At 42.9% G+C, this 17,997-nt stretch overlaps 1 protein-coding gene across 1 annotated transcript; it reads right to left on the minus strand.

Annotated features, from left to right (window-relative positions):
* Nucleotides 1-1,567: 1,567 nt before the first annotated feature.
* stk40 (serine/threonine kinase 40) lies at nucleotides 1,568-17,467 on the minus strand. The gene is made up of 11 exons (XM_070911979.1): nucleotides 17,303-17,467; nucleotides 13,657-13,783; nucleotides 13,121-13,206; nucleotides 12,312-12,455; nucleotides 10,949-11,173; nucleotides 10,543-10,595; nucleotides 6,453-6,568; nucleotides 4,894-5,038; nucleotides 4,335-4,454; nucleotides 3,931-4,015; nucleotides 1,568-3,656 (listed from the first exon to the last, which is right to left on the minus strand). Exons 2-11 carry the CDS (start codon nucleotides 13,772-13,774, stop codon nucleotides 3,438-3,440), a joined length of 1,311 nt encoding a protein of 436 aa, XP_070768080.1. The 5' UTR covers nucleotides 13,775-13,783; nucleotides 17,303-17,467; the 3' UTR covers nucleotides 1,568-3,437.
* Between the last annotated feature and the right edge of the window lie 530 nt (nucleotides 17,468-17,997).

The raw sequence follows: 17,997 nt of genomic DNA on the forward strand, positions 1-17,997 counted from the left end.
AATTCAAAGACATGACAAAGTTTAATGTTTCCATATCAAAGTTTATTGCTGACATGCATGTAGAGATCTGATGAAGTAGAAAAATATGTTTTTTATACAAACGTGTTTTTCATCTGTACAATTACGCAGTTTTCTGTATCTAGATGCCCATGTCCAACCAAGCAGCTTACAACACATTATCCCATTGGGTTTAAACTACACCGTGTTTCATATCTTACACCAAGTTTCCAGTTGAAACTGTCAACAATATATTGGTTGTATATTGAAGACATACGACTTTAGAAGCAGGGTGAATATCATCATAAAAACTGGGAAATTAACAATAACATTTTAGTACTCGTCCAATTAAGGGGTATATCTACTTTGCTTTGTAGTAGGACACAAAGGAGTGAGTCATCTTCATATTCTTTATCAGTTGCTCTGGCACGACTTGCAAGTTTAAAATCATGCAACACTCACATGTTTTACACAGAGTTTAACCTCACTATTTCCATGCTTTTCAGACCACGTTGCAGTCTACCAATACAACTCTGTAAAACAAACATTGAATGTGGTACAATCCACTAGCTAGAAAGTGAAACACTTTTTGATTAGAGGGGAGAGGCAGAAAATAACATCTACATCGACGGTCTATTGAACCTGTAGTTACTAATCTGTAGTCGGGCGTCATGGAAGATGGCTTAAGACGCTTTCCACCGACGATCACTTAATGTCAGCATTCAGCTACGGTGTTCATGAAACACCCTTCTCTGATGAACAACCTAGACTACTACAATACTGCTGTATACCCATGGAATTCACATTGAGGTGGGAGAAAGCAGACAGCTCTCTTTACATATTATTTTAGCCTCCGGATGTGGTGGTTGATGGCCAACGTGGCCTATAATGCACGTCAATCGGCATGTGTTGAAAGAGAGTTGATATCTCACTGGGTGGAACTACATACAATATGACTGGCGCAGTCATGATGGTACATATTTACATACTGACCAGAGAATGCAGCCTTGTGTGGGGATTTTTTGGAGTTAATGATAGAAAAAAACACTACAAAAAAACCCTCCCATAAATCAAGATAATGTACGATTATCATTTTGTTTTCTGTAAAAAATAGAACTATGCAAAAGTCAGTCTCGTTATTAGTGTAGCTTAAGTTGACCACAGACTTTGTGGCAAAATGGCAAGAAAATTATTTAGGAATCCAAAAAAGAAAACACAAAAACAGATGCTACTCTTACATGAATGTGGCTGAGAAGGATCAAAATGAGGACCACTGTTGGACTTCTTAAAGCTGAGAGAGCAAAGAGATTTGGGGCCTGTTTCACTGGAATAAGTTGCAGCTAGAAGATATTTCCATTGAAGGGACATTTTGTGACGCACTACTTTCAATGTCTGTGATACAAGCCCCAGTGGGGTTTTTTTTTTTGGAGGGGGGGGGGGGGGGAGTGAATAAATAAATCAACATGAAATTACAAAGAAAAAAGAAGTAAAAGACATTTGAAAATATTCCAGAGCCTATGTTCATGCAATCAGTTTGAATATAAATAGGAAGAAGTCTACATAGCCTAAAGCAGGTACCAATATGCAAAGGCAAGTTGCAGTGTACAGATGCCTAACAGTCACTGGTTAGTAGCTTTGCCATGGTTTGAAGAAACCCTTTGAATAAAGAGAAGAATGCATCAATAGCCGAGAAGACCCAGCAACTGAACTTTAAACCTATGAGTCTGTATTTTCATTTCTCTATGAAATATTACAGTATCGATTACCAGCCACCAGCTAGCCCCTCTGTATTGAGAGCCTACATGGTGAGATAATACAAGCATGTACAAGTTGAGCTAGAGAGAGGGCTTGAGAATGTCAATAGATATGTGACATTTTCCAATCTTAAGAAATTATTCATGGCAATCGCTAAAACATTCAGACAAGCCCCGTCTTAGCAAAGCCTGCTCTGGTTTTCACAGTGTCTGCCACCGAGGCAGGCCAGATAACAGAACACAATGATTGGAGGATAGCTTAAAGGGTCTGTGACTGTCAGAGGTTAACAGCTCGACAGCTCTGCAGACTCTTATTTTGCCTGGCCCGAAACACACACGTACACACTCATGGATACTGCAGACGTATCGAAGCGTAGAATGACGGTTCACATTCATACTGAAAAACACTTGTCCCATGGTCTGATCAGAATGATCTGATCTGAAGAGAAACAGGGAAGTTGGAATACCTGGAAGCCATTTGATTCTGAATGAGGCTGTGGGTACCAGTTTCCTTGGCTAAGAGTAATTTTAAGACATGATTTTTGGCAATAGAAACATGACAGTGCCTGATCTTCACTATAATGGCACTGAGGAAGTGTTACCATTAATATGCCTTGGCAGGGAGGATCCAACAGTTTTTCCCATTCAGTTCTTGGCATTGTGACTTCCAGGTTCCTCACACTAGCTGCCTAGATGCTAAAATTAGATTTCCACAGGGAGGAGCAAAAGCAAGAGACAATGCATTCTGCAAATATCAAAGGATGCATGTAGACATACTTTGATATTAAGTATCTTCAATCCAAAGGTAGGGATAAAATGCTACTTATTAAGGTAAATATGAGAAAAAGCTTATTCAGATTTTTCGAAACCACTGAGAAGGTTTCAAAGCATTATCACTGACAGAAAACATTAATGCTTTATGTCACTGGTGGCATCAAGACTCCATTGTTACAATCCCTTGTCTCAGAACAGTGAGCATGGTTTACCAACAGAGAAGAGAGACAGAGAGGTAGATTGATTTGAAGTCAGAGTTACAGACAGGACCAGTCTGGATCATTTTCGATACAGGAAAACAGTACAGAGGAAGAGGAAGGTGTGAGAGGAGGAGGGTGGAATGGGGATATTGAGAAGTGACATCTGTGATCAGGTGATCTGACTTGAGGCAATACCATTAACCACTAGGAAGAGGAGGGGTTGCTACATGATTCTGGTCCTGTATTGCTCAGGGGATCCAGAGTTGATGGGGAAAGTGTTACAGTAGGGAGATCCCGGAGGAGGAGGAATATGGGGTGAATAGTCTCTTCAACACTCCAGACAGAGCCTTGTGTTAGCCCCATATGTGACTGTGCCATCAGGTTGGTTGCACAGTGAGATCTGACTGTGGGTCACCTGAGGGCAAGGAACCTTTGGTTCAGATCTTCCTCCAGGGCTTTCCATGTTTCACTGGAGGATCCAGACATGAGGACTGAAGTTCTACATTGGCAGTTTGTTCTTGTGCCCTCCTCACGCCTGCTCCACCTAGCTTGCCTAAAGCCCACCTGCGAATGGGGCCGTCTGTACCCTGGCTCGGGCTGGGCCTCCTGTATGCGAGTTCAGTTTTGGGGCTTATCCTCCTCAGTCTTCTCTGGACGCCACAGGTCTGTACTCCCTGGGGAGGTCAGAGAGACTGAGATGGATGGTTGGGGACTACTTCCGGAGGAAACGTTGTGCCAGGATGGCAGCATCTAGCGGGCTAACAGGCTGGGCATCGTGGCCCAGACGCCTTACAGGTGGGATGCTGCCAAACTGGCGCTTGGTGAGAAAGCTCTTGGCCTCATGGATACTGTTCTTCTCTTCAGCCAACAGCAGCTGCTGGCGCATGTAGTTCTCAAACTCATACTGTGAAGACTCTTCTATCACCTTGGCCTGAGGGAAGAAAATGTACTCTGCTCAATGCGCTGCAACATTTGAGATGATTGAAATAAACATTCTCTAAGTGAATCTGAGGACTAATGTAAACATGGAAAACAAAATCACAGGAAAAGGGTGAATTATATCAACCTGATTGCATTTAGGGAATTCTCTAATTGCATAACATAGCTAGGTAATTCATCTTAAGTAGCTATTTTTTAGCTACTCTGGATTCACCCAACAGGCTCCATATTCAGATTTGTGATGTCATGTTTGTCCAATTATTTACCTCTTGTAGATGTTCTGGATGATGGACCTGATCGTCAATATCCGGCACCACCTGCAGAGGGCCACTCAACGATGATACAGACTGCCTGTGATTAGGAAAACACAACAAGAATGATGATTAACAACAGTAAGCTTGTCAATTTGAAATTACCTATGTGGAATCACTGTATGTAACACTGTGTGTGTGTGTGTGTGTGTGTGTGTGTGTGTGTGTGCAGGATATAATATAATTTAATATATTAACATTAAATGGAAAGCCAACCAATGGAAATCTTTAAACACTCGCTACACGGCTAGTAGTAGATATCTTAGACAAATTACTTGTAATTTATCACAATTATCATAACTTGAGAATCAATAAATTTGATGCATTTTTTTCAAACATCCAGCAGGGGGAGCAATTACCATGAGGCAATGATGACACTGAGAGACTCCAGCACCTCTCCTGCAGTAAGCCTCTGCTGAGGGTCCAACACCAGCAGCTTTCGGATCAGGCACACAGTGTTCTCAGACACACGACCGTCTCTGTGAGGAGGTGGAGGAGAGCATTTAGGGACAGTTTTATTTGCAAAATGTCACAAGTCCACAAAGCCGCTATTGAAAGATTATACTGCCATTTTGTCAGCCCCAAACTGAATGTGAAATTGTGGTCAATTCTTAGCAAACATTCTGCATACAAAGTCTTAAACCCACCTGAAGTATGCAAACATATTTGGTAAAAACATATAAACAATGATTCACTTTGTTTGAGGGGGAAATCTGGCAACATTGCTGTCAGTATAACCAGTATTACAGTTAATTTCATTCTGTGTTGCAGAATTATGAAAGAATGAATAGAGAACTAACAGAACAAACTGTGCTTTTAATATGCTGTGACTGTCAGAGTAGTTCGATTTCTTCGCTTTGAATAAATCTCCACCAAATGTCACATGAACAGGACAAGTACTAGTACTCAAGCACTCACTCTGGGATGGAGTACTCGGCAGCCTTGATCTTACGGAAGAGTTCTTGAGGTATGCTGTCATAAAAAGGGAACTGGCCATACAGCATGGTGAACAGGACCACGCCAAGAGCCCACATGTCACTGGGTTTACCACGGTATGGCCGACCTGGAGACAGGAGAGGGGATCAGGATCAGTGTTTGCTGTCACCATTTCAAATGCCACATTTGTTGACATCAAAGTGCTTTGCTATACTCCAAAATTGTTGAAATCAACATTTGTTTCCTGCAATGACAGTTTTTGCCCTGTGACTCAGGGGTGAGCAACCCTTTAACAAGTTCAATTCCTGTCACGTCACCAGGTCTAATGATTAACGAGGTGAGCAAACAAACAAGTAATGACTCCACATCCATTGTATTTCCTAGAAATTCCCTGCACACTGCTGACTTTTAAAATGGAAGGACTGTTTTTATCATTAATCCTAGCCCATTAAATCAGCCGCGGATCAGTGACGAATAAACCGGAGCTGGTGAGGGTGGAGCATTATGGCTGTGCATGACCATAGGCAGTGTTGTTACAGCCAGGCAGGCGGTAGCAACAGCAGCAGGCAATTATGTTAAAGCTTGTGACACACACACACACACACACATACATACACACATAGGCGGGGCGGGGGATGGGAGGGGATGGGGGTAGATGGGAGTAGTTTCCCTCCAGTGAGTCATCAGTGCGTGAGTCACTGAAGCTCTGTTTAATTGTGTGCCTGTCACGTTATGCTGATACACACGCCCCGGTTTTATCTACAGTTTGAGTGGTTGGAGGTGAATGATTTCGGTTTCAAATGATTCTTCTCAATCTTGTACACTGTCCAGGATGATCTTCTGGAAATCAATGTTGAAATGCATGGGACTAGGTCTACCATGGACGTACATGCTTAAGCGTCAAGCTGATTGGTGTGTGATGCTCAGGTCTGCACATTTACTTTGACAAATGACACATTGTGATGTTAAACAAGAACAATGGATTTCTGCTTTTTTTTTTTTCAGCTTCCTCTACAGACAAATAACATACCATGACAAAATGCAACATCACTGTGATTACACAAACAAAGACAGAAAAAAAAGCTATTCCTAGTTTTTGCCAGTCTGAGATTGCAACATAACCTCTTTCTTCTTGCCTAATAACCGGAAAATCAAACACAAGACTGACTGCTTAACGTTATGCAATCCTCTTTAAAAGAATCTCAGGATCCCATCTGGACTCAGATCAACAAGGGTCACTCTTCTAACCAGAACAATCTGGTTTTGCAGTTAATACACTTCACAACCCTATTTCACATCTTAAAGTGGACAGTGGCAAATCTAAAGGCAGTGAGGAAGGTTTTCACACCTGTGCACATGTGATCAGTCGCTGCAAAAACAGGTGTGACTGTTGGATTGTCCATTTTTGAAAGTGACAAAAACTGGGTGATGCTGACCTCCCCATGACCGAATGTCAGAAAGGACTCTGAAAATAACCTTATTTGATGTACATATCCTCCTTTGAGAAGAACATGTATGATACATATCCGGTTTTCACTCACCACTTAATACATCAGGGCTGATGTAGGCCGGACTTCCTCTCTGGTCTTTCAGCAGGTCGTCCTCACTCACCAGGTGCTTTCCCAGGCAGAAGTTGGTGATGGTGATTCGGTGAGTCCTGTAAGTACACAAAGACATGCAAACACACCTGATAAATACAAATACTTCTGATTTTGAATCAAATAATGACCCAAAAGCACTAACACCCCCCAGTATTCTCTATTTGAGACTGCCAGATGCAGTACACACACCCAGTCTTACTAGAAGAAACTCCCCCATCTCCTTATTTGTACTTGCAGTTAAGACATATGTTTTCTTATTCTTTCAACAGTTCAACACAAGATTCTTCATGTAACACTCTGACCAGGAACTTAAACTTCCAGGAGATCTCCCTGTCCACACGGTGAGTTCTCTTTTATGAAATCAAAACCAATCATAAATGAAAAGATCATGATAAGGAAAAGCACACGAGAGAATTTTTAAAACTTTAAGACAACTGTAAAGTAGTTTGTGCAACTTGTTATCTGGAAGATGTCGTACATACTTGGTATTTGTATATACTATGACATTTGCAAGAACTGATTTTAAAATAAATAATGAATGTTCTTTAAGCATAGACTTTTCATGCAGTCTGACATCCATGGGCAGAGCCCTTCTAACTGTCCATCGGTGTCAACTACAGATGACTGTTCTTGCCATGAGGGCCTCTAAACTCTAGAGCGCCCTGCATTAGAGGTTTATTGTAGATAATTCTCTTTAATGTGACTTTGTCTCTTAAATGTGCGTCATGTTCTTATCACGTCCTTGTGTTTTTGTTTTTGTAAATTCCCTTTAACCTTTAAGTAAACTCTAATGCTCTACATAAAGTAAGTTTATTATCACTGACATCACCATTTTAGCCGACAGCCATCTTCCAACATCAGGCCTGAGACACTGAGAACAAGACCACTCCAGACACACTGGCGCTTCAAAATCTGAGAAGACCCACTGCTGTTACCAGCGATGTTTGAGTAATTTGGTTTCTGTGGAAACAATGTGGCACTATATGATTTTACTCTGAGTCATCAAGGTAAATTTAGTTTGCTTGTGGCGGAGTAAAAGTTAACAGTATTAAAGCCGAGGGGCTATGGACTGTTCTATATCTCTGCGTTCTCTTAGCAGAGAAAGAGAAAATAAAAAAAGCCACACTTTGACAAACATATGAGTCAACCTGTGGCTTGGGATAATTGTCTTGATGACTAAGCCTGCATGGTGATGGGCTGGCAAACGAATATATAAAGCTCACGATGATTTAAAATATGTACACAAGCGTGCAACTTCAAGTGCACCCACACACACACAGGAAAACGCACTCAAAAAGCACATGAGCGCACACAAAAGCAGCCACGGTCTTGAGCCTGGGTCCTCTCTGGATCACGCTCCTCACCCACATCCGCTTTCTAAAAAGCCTGAGGTCAACAGCTTCCCCTATTCTCTCTCACTTTCACACCCTGCTCCATCACACACACTCATTGCTCCCATTACAGCGTCTGGAGCCAATTCCTGTCAAACACTCAATTTTCAACCAAATGCTCCAATCTCAATCTTCCCTTAGAACATTCAGTGCACATAATTTCCAGCTACTTATGTGATCCAACATTTCAACAGCTTTTGTGATCCAAGTCTCTATAACCATACAGTGGCCTTGTGATCTGCACAAGGATGGGCCAGAGGAACAGAGTGCAATGCTTCAAGGACCCTCGACATGAAAGCTTCCTTTATGGAGGAGTCTGTTCTTTTGTCTGTGTGCATCACGACCCAGGCTTCTATTCTTGCACCGGAGATTGGCTAAATGAAATTGCATGTTTGCCTCATGAGGCAAGGGTCCCTGAGGACTGAAGAGAGACCACACCATCTCTGCTTCCTGGTCATGTGACCCCGGGTAAGAGAGGAAACCAGAAACCTAAACAGCCCCCATGACTTCTCCTCCCTGCCCGCAACATTTTGCTGAAAATACACCAGCGGACGAGAAAGGAGGTTAAACGCAGGGCAACTTCTACAGAGACCAGCAAATTTCACTTCTTACACTAGGAGCCAAGCTTTACTGTAGCAAATGTTTTTATTCTAATTTCTAGGATTATATCTTTGCATGTTGCAAAAGCAGCAATGTAATATAACACATTTCAAGGATGATTCCAGTGTGAATTATTTTGTGCCAGACAGCACAAAAAAAATGAAATAAAACATTCTAAATTTCTAAACTTCTAATTCAATCAGAAGGGGTAATTCATCCCTAAGACGATACAGTGGATAGGGTGATGTAAACTAACAAGAGCTCTCTGGAAAAAATAAAAACAAAATGAGACAAAAACAGAATAACACCTTGCTCTGGTGTGTCTACATCTATGAATGCAAATACAACAAAAATATAGGAAGTCAAAACAGCTCTGACATACATCGTAGAACCAGCAGATTGATTTACGACATCCGGCTTTCATAACAGCTGGCTCTACAAGAGGAAATTACATCATTCTTGCATAAACTGCTGAGCTTGTTGATGGCTTTGGTGCATTTCCCAGAGTGACGACAAGCAGCAAGGGAGGAGAGGGGATTTTGGGGATCGGTCTGCATCTAAATTGACCGTGTCATTCCCATACTGACTGTACATTCATAAACATCCAGGGTGGAGTGACAGAGGAAACATGCAAGCAAGAAACGTATGATGCATAAAGGAGACAGGAAAAGGGATATGACAAAAGGGGATAAAACAGAAAGACAATGGAAGCAGGAAAGGGATTGGGGTGTAGAAGGTAAATAAATGATGACTATGTGTGCATGTGTATGCATGTGTGCGTGTGACATGCATTGCGGTGTGAGTCAGCTCTGAGCTATGGGGCCTTTGGCAGGCCTCTCCTTTGTCTCCAGCTGGGACGGAGTGTTCCGCTCGTCTGCTCCTCGCCACCCTCCTCCCCTGGCCAAAACACTCTCCTGTTTCATCACCACCACTACTACTACTACTGCTGCTACTGCTGCTGCTGCTGCTGGTGATGGGGGCAACGGACATCCCGGGACATACATGCAGATATCCATATGAAGCGACTGAATGAGTGTGAGACAACTCTATGATTAAACTTGTGTGAGATGCAAGCATGCTCGATGTTTGGATGTGAAGGTGTGTGTGTAAGCAAGTGTAGGAACAGAGAGTGTGCGTGTCGGTGTTAGGCATGTCCTTCCAATGAAAAGACAGGCTTTGTGGGATGATTATCTTTTTTTTTGTCCAAGAATGTGCGTGCAGGCCACTGCTGTTCAGAGGCAGCCTTCCATAGGTTCAAATGCAAAATCTGGCTGAATCATCTAAACTTGGACAAATTCATGTTAAAAAGCAAGTAGCAGCTAGACGTACTGCTAGCATTCAAACTGTGATAGAGTGGCTTTCACCCCCTGAACACACACACACACACACACACACACACACACACACACACACACACACACACACACACACACACACACACACACACACACACACACACACACACACACACACACACACACACACACACACACACACACACACACACACACACACAGTGTTTGGAGAGGGCTTTACAGATGAGTGGTTTTCTGCAGGGCCTATCTGAACTGCAGCACTCTGTGACCTGCACTCACCAGGGTCCTGTGTGCTACATAATATTGCTCACGCCCACCCACCCAAAACCCTCTCCCACAGAGAACAAAGCAATGACATATTCTTTGCTCTGTTTTGCACCACAGTCCGGTTCACCCTCCGCTTCCAAAAATCTAGCCATGGGGAATGAATCATCAGCCTTTACTCAACACCCAGACACAGACCCAGAGTCAGGCACAAGAGAGCAAGGCTTTAGGTTCCTATAACTGATCTCACTCTTAGACTGAGAATGTGACCCCTGCCTGGGTTTAAAGCCAAATGAACACTGGATACAGGCTGCTGGGCCGGCCGAGGCCTCTCACACACGTGAGCTGAGACAGAATGACTTACTGGCAGACTAAAATGACTGACCCGGTATAAAGGGAGGGGTTACTGGTCAGCTAACGGATTGGCAGGGCCGAATGAGTAAAGGAGTTTCATCTTACCGTTTGTTCAGCACCATGTTTCCCAGCTTGAGGTCTCTGTGCACAATGTTTTTCTGCATGCAGGAAAGAAAGAGGAGAAAGAAAACATTTGCTTAGTGATCTGATCGTGCTTAGTGAATCATTGGTATCTAAACAATCAGTTTGTTTTTGAGAGTGGTACACAGGCATGGGAGATGAGTAAATCGGAAAGGGTGTGCAACTAGCTAACAATAACAAAGCAATTTCTCCTACAATTGACAAAAACATTGTAGTATCCAAGCTTTCTTCATTGATGAAAATAGAAAACTGCCCAATCATATTTTCTTTCATGGACACTGTCGAGTACTAGCATGATGGATAACACCATTTTAAGAGAAGGGCACCTTTTCTTAAAACAGTTGTTCACCCAATTCCGTCCTAGACTCACCTTATGAAGGGCCTCCACCACCCGAACCACATCATAGAAGATGACGATGGCCTCACGTTCACTCAATCGCTTCTCCTTTATGACATAATGCTGGAGGTTTATTAGATCTGCCGTCTTGTCACTGAAGTCATGAGCACACAAGCAGTCCAACACAAGGCAGATTCGCTTCTTCATCTTCCGCACTTTGTTGGCCTCCATGTCCTCCACTATTTCATAGGCTCGATCCTGAGGAAAAACAACAGAGAGAAGTGTGAGCAGCTATCTTTACAAAGGTGGACAGAGTTGTTCATGTATTTTAGAGGCACTTTCCAACAGACTCCAATCAATATACTGTAGTTAAGGTATCCATGAATGCATTAAACTGAATGGATTCCTGTACTATACCGGCTGATCAAGCTGATTCATTCAGCTTAGAAAGACATGAATTCAAGCAGGGTAGAGGCCATCAATCACCAGCCTGCATGAAGCCGATGCGAGTAAGACACATTTACCCTCCACACCGGGTGGTGGAGGACGAATGACAAAGGTCATTCCTCTTCTTCCAACTCCAGTCTTAGCAGAGTCACCACTTCTTATTGATTTCTGTATCAGGTTGTCAGTTTTTTTTAGATGCAGTCAGCACCTCTGAAAGTGTACATTATTAACTGGTTCTCTCACAGTGGAGATGCACTATAATAATCCAATCAATATGGCAGACCTAAATGAATCAGAGTGCATGGCTCAATGATGCTATTCTGAGAACACCGGCAGAGTGGAACAGACAGGATGTGAAAAGAGAGACAAAGGGACACACACACACACACACCACACACACAACACACACAACACACACACCACACACAACACACACAACACACACACACACACACACACACACACACACACACACAGAGCAGATGGAACAATAACAAAGTTAGAGGAGGCAGACGGGAAGACAGGTGAGGGAGGGGGGGCTCAATGGATGGGGCCAAATACAGAACAACTGCAGATAAATATGGCTTTTAACGTTATTCCCACTTCTGTATTGAAACAACCCTGATAAGGAAAAGGCAAGCAGCTGGCTGGACTGATGACAAGCTTACCTCTGCTATTACTGAGCTGATAAGAGCATGCTGTTACTTGTACTGACATGGTGACACCATATTCTGAACTGAACAGAAAGTGACAGACACTTCTCCATGGTAATGTTGGTGTATCTATCATGTATAATTATACAGAATACTCGCCCACACAGTCCTGAGTAATATACCACAAACTGTAAGAAACTCTTCTTTTTTGCCCATGATATTCATTATTTGACTGATGATATACTATGCACCTGTCAACAGAAATGTAATTTGTGTGTGTGCAGGTCTCAGTCTACCTGGAATAGGCCGTGGTGGTGGACCACCCCGTCCTGGTTGTGCAGCAGAGAAAGGAGGGAGTACTCTGTGTGCAGCAGCATCTTCCCCTGCCTCTCTTCCTGAGTCTCCCCTGCAGAGTCCACTCGCTCTTCCAGCGTCAGGATCTGCCGTAACCACACACGAGAACAGAGCAAACATTAGAGGTCACAAGACAAGAGCTCATACAGGATCAGACAGCGGAAAGAGAACTTTAACCATTTAGTATGAAGTAAATCTTCAGTCCTGAGACTAAACCTTTTAAATGCCTAAAGACATGACATTAACTTACATCTGCTTAGCATTTAACAAGAAGTTACAATGTGTGCAGTGGAGATGGTATAACAGGGCTGCAGCTTTAAAACAGTGGCTCATATACTGATGTGAAGTAAACAAGCTGTGCAGCAGACACTGAGGCGCTGTAGTCACGGGTATGAGGGGAGGGTCACGCACTGACTCACTACATGGTTGTGGGGGTTAAAAGTCGACATTCCAGGTGGGGCGCTACCTTCCTCCCTTCCTTTCTCCCCCCCTTCTATAGCCCCCTCCCTTGTGTAACAGACATTGGATAGCCCCAATAAACAGATTGCTTAAGTTTTGTTGTTTGCGCCAGACTGAAACAGGGGGCCGTAAAATGAACACCAACAAAGGAAGGTCAAAGGTTCAGATGTCTACTGGGACATCATAGCTTTGTTTTGAATGATATGCTCAAATTTTATTGAACCATGTGCTTAACTCAATGTGTTTGTGAGAAAGAAAAACACAAAAAACGTGCCAACCCTAACAGACTTACTTTGAGCTGATAGAAGTCGTCGGTGCCGTCCTTTCTGGCCAGACACTGCACTATGCTGGGCACTGGTGAGTTGCCCAGGCGAGGCCCTGCAAGGATAAGAAAAGGAACAGCTGCATGACCAAAAGGCAGGCTACATGCTGGAGTGTGTGCTCTCACTGCAACTCATTAAGGGCTGCGTGTGCACATACCCATTAACACCTCTAGTGTAATGTTTTCTTTGGCACTCTGCATTGCAAATAGTGGAGGAGTTTGTGTAGTAGAAAACATATAAGTTTGAGAGTATGGGAGAGTAATACATTTTCCAGAGGTAGGAAATAGCCTTACTCCAACACAGACTCAGACCTTTCTGGCCGATGTCAAGGGGATCAGCTAAATTCTTCACATTCTTTTCTCAGGCGTGCATACACACAGAGACACCCCATGACTCTCGCATTCACACATAAACACACATAACTTTCCTGATTACACACACACACACACTTTAACAACTATTTCCATACTTTTGGGGTTTGTGCAAACATTAGTAGCTTCCTTACCAAGGATGAAGGGCCCGGCTCTCTTGGCGTTATTACCAGATATCCCAGGACATTGCAGTTTGCTGGCCCTGCCTGATGTCTCTCCAGCCCCCCTCTCCGACGAGCGCCGCTTGGACATACTGGAGCTCTAAAGGAGAATATATATGATTAGTACGTGGGATAAAGATAGTCAAGTTAAAGAGTAAGTGCATACATGAGACTGCAAGGACACAAACTCTCAACCGATTACAAACATGGCATCAGTTATCTGTAACCAACAATGGTTTTATAAATAAATGGTCTGTTAATAAAATACAGGACTATACCCAGAACTTAAGTAGTGGTCTTACAGGCTGGTCCAGAGTGCACTGATTAGTGAACAGAAGTGAAAGGAGGTAAACTTCAGGGCAGCTCCTCCCTGCCTATTTTAAATATCCCTCCCACACATTTACCAACACCTCAGTGTGAATGTTAGGCCATTACAGCTCCATTCAGAATGATGGGTGCTGGCGTCAAGGGTGACACCTCAGATTCAATCTCCACAACAGGCAATGCAAATATGCCACAATCTGCAATTTAAATGGCAGATGCTCTCATGTAAATACATTGCACTAGCACAAAATTCTTTAAAAATAACCATTTTTTTATTTGCCTCTCAGCACTGAACCACATATCCATTTTTAGCTGTTCGTGCTGCAGTGGACATGGGTTTAGAAAATCCTTCCGCTCTTAATCTGTGTGTTTTATCACAAAATCTGTACAGACGGCTTATCTGTGCAGACCTTCCTCTGACAGGACATGCGTGTTCGAACAAGGCTGAAACAAAAAAAAAAAGCCAAGCCCTTACACTATGATAAGGAACTAGATTTACATGCCAGAAGAACGAGTGACACAGTGTGACACATCATCATTACATAAACTGCTTTAACTGCCGCAGCAGATCTACCTCCCAGAATTCAGAGAGCAAGAGGTATGCTTTGTTTACTGATACCGAATTCCAATGTGATGAAACCCCATCTGTTTCCTGTAACAGGGAAGTAGTGCCTTGAACCGAGAGGGATGATTCACCCTGCTGTCGTCCTCAGTTTCCATTGGACAGAAATGCTTAAATGTCCAGGTGATGACACAAATAAGAGTGTGAAATGTGCCCCCAAGCCTCTGACATGTGCACCATATGAAATGGAGAAAAAATAGTCACCTCATACAAGTTAGGTACATAAGAAAGGCAACACAAAGGGACATATCTGAAGTAAAAATATCACTGACTGATGCATATTTTAGCTGACTACACAAGAGAAGTGATTCAGACTCATAAAATCCAAAACACTCCGTAAACTGCAAACTTAGACACTGAGTGGAGAGCTGACAAACACCAAAAAACTTCAGAATATGTAACCAGTCTTGCAAGTGGAACAAACTAGAGAAAATTAATATTTTTAATGAATTGGGCCATCTTCCTGTTTCAAAACTAATCGTGCGCCACTCGCCAGTTGGCGTTTTTGGGCAGAGAGGAGGCAGGACAGTTGGCAGTCAGTATGGGCTGGTATGAATTCTCACTTCCATGAGGCTTTTTGTGATCCCAGACAGCAGACAGTGTCATCATCATGTCTCTCGCCCATCTGTCTCCATCTCCACTAGTCATCACCCACTGAGTCTGATGAGCTGAGGTTTTCTGACAGCATTTATGGCACAAGCCAGAGTGACACCAAGTCACGCTGCCAATAGTAAGAGAGCATCTTACTCTAGAGCACGCAAGGCAAAGTAATGGATAATCTAGCAGCCAAAGTGGTTGGCAGAATCGACAACGTACATACTGCTTCTAGTGCTGCCAGATAAATACATTTTAAATTGTTGGTTGAGTGCTAGAAAGGCTGCTAGATTGAGAAAAATAAGCAGACAGGGCCAAAACTAACAGCCATTTCATATGCGGCCATTTCCCACATTTCTAACAAGGTGCAATCTGTGATTGTACCATTTCCTTTCTCTACAGCTATATAGCTAGAGTTCCAAAAACATACTAATCCATGCACGTCGGACTTATAACACTAAACTGACTCATGGACACAAACTGCGACACAACACACAGCAAATGGACCCAAGGCTATTCATCTACCTACTAAACACCAGCTGTAGTGCTGTGGAGCCAACCCCTGACACATCTAAAAAGCAAAGGTCAATGCAACCAACTAATGCACACTGACCTAAATGACATCAGCGCGATGACAGCACACAGCTATCCTTTTCTGACACTGCTGTGCCTCTCTGCACAGCCAGTGATCTGGCAAGCAAGACTGCCTCTGCCTCTGACTGTACCAGAGGGAGGACAAGAACAGATACAGCCTCTGAATCATATCACACAAAAGGAGGAGAGACACGCTGCCGGTGCCCACGAGAAATGTGGGCTCCTTAAATAGTATCAGAACAAAACAACCACGTATGTGTTTCAAGATCCACCCACCCAGACTCCATGCCACTTGTCTGGCTCTGCAAGAACAGCTTGATTGCAAAATCAAGGTAGTATCAGACATAAGACACTTTTATCATTTGTCATTGTAGGCATGAAACAAAATTATGCTTGGTAACTCTCAGGATGGACAAAGAAAGCATAAGGACACTTGAGTGGGTAGTAAACATATAAGTGGATAACAAAATCTAGAGCGATCTTAAAGCCAGCGAGATAGTATGATCCAAATCAATTAACTCATGTATACATCAAACACAAAAGTCAGGACAAAGAGGTAAAGCAACCCGAAGGTCATTCAGGCTTCAATCCTGCTGCTTGAATGAAATGTCAATCAATTATGTCAGCTCATACACACATCCACCGCCATCAAGCCTACCTCTTACTGCAGTTGTTGACTACATTATTGCAGTAACAACGTCCACAACTATCTGTCTATGTACATAAGGTCACATTATAAACCACTAAACGAAAATAATTACAAATGCATACAGACTGTCATATTGTTTGGTGCCATTTTGCGACCACAACGTCTGGACAGCGTTCAGTTCTGGCAGCGATCAGTGTAAACCATACGAGTCATAGAGTTAAACGCTGACGTTATGCCTTACACCTTGTGCAAAACCACTCCACAGACAGCTAATAACTCGAGTAGCCAGGTGCTAATGTGTTTTGCCCACAACCATTACTATTTGACCACCTTGAGACGTTTAAAAAACACACGCTAAACCGCATAACACGGCGTGCGTTGATGTAACAACGTCTGACTGGGATGTTTCTTTAAATACACACAAAACGTAGCTAGTTACACATTATTTTACGATGTATATTTACGTATGGCAACATAAAATCAAGCTCGAGTGCACATACAAACTTAGTACGACAATAAAGCTGACTGAATTCCTCGGCTAAAGACGCTGCCACAGCTTCAGGCACACCGGCCACACAAAGGGGCACACAACACAACAAGGAGTTGGGCTTTCGGTGCAAACTACACAGAGCAGCCGTTAGCTAGGTTGCGACTACTTTAGCATGTATTCTTGTGTGCCAGGGAGTTTTCAATATGATTGCTGGCAGGCAACGTTAGCTAACGCGAAGCCGGAGGCTACAGAGCAGCCGGGAGGCCATTTAAACAAAGTAGGTAACATTACAGCTGGCTAGCCATGCCAGAAAGCTAGATAGCAATGTAGTCGCCACCTCGCTTACCTCGAGCCAAAACCGCCGGGTAAAGTCTGCGTCGTCTGCTTACAACATGGACATTTCTTGGGTAAACGCTGTGGTGGATGTGCGGAGCTTCTCGCTTAAACAGGAGAGACCACAGAGGGTTGGTTACGGATTGTTTAGCCTCTGTTACCGAAATGAGCAATTAAGGAAAAGCCTCCGCTCTTCGCTGATCGCATCTTTCCACAGCGACAGCGCCACCTGACAACGGAAATGACGCACACACTTATTTGATTGACAGCTGCGATCGACCAATGCCAACAACTGTCTGTTTTTTTCCTAGTAAATGGTTGCCCACTGATGATGAAATTCTTTGCATAATAAAAGTTGCTAAATTAAACACATTGCGTCATAGTTATCTAGAAAGATTTGAAAATTAAAATATATGTACGTGTTATGAAACAACACCACTTGCAAATGTCAGTGTGGACATACAATATCATAGTTTGTTATTTATTGTGTTATACAAATAAATGCCCAGCCCACATGGACACTAAAAGTACCATTGTAGTGGTGAAACATTTGTCAGAAAGAACATAACAGCTTACATTTGACATGACATTGCAAACTAAGAACCTTTCTTTCTGTCCTAAGCTGTACAAATAAAAGCTGCCACAAAAAGTTATTTAAAAAAAACAAGTTTTTATAATCATCCAACCAGAAGAAGTAATCAGAAATTA

Source organism: Enoplosus armatus, chromosome 9, assembly GCF_043641665.1.
Source record: "Enoplosus armatus isolate fEnoArm2 chromosome 9, fEnoArm2.hap1, whole genome shotgun sequence".
NCBI lineage: Eukaryota > Metazoa > Chordata > Actinopteri > Centrarchiformes > Enoplosidae > Enoplosus > Enoplosus armatus.

Excerpts from the sequence above, each read along its gene's own strand:
- stk40 (XM_070911979.1), bottom strand. The coding sequence starts at position 13,774 with ATGTCCAAGCGGCGCTCGTCGGAGAGGGGGGCTGGAGAGACATCAGGC. Across the intron at positions 12,456-13,120 it reads ACGACTTCTATCAGCTCAAA|ATCCTGACGCTGGAAGAGCG; the intron begins GTAAGTCTGTTA and ends TGGTTACGGCAG. Across the intron at positions 4,016-4,334 it reads AGTGTCATCATTGCCTCATG|GCAGTCTGTATCATCGTTGA; the intron begins GTAATTGCTCCC and ends TCCTAATCACAG.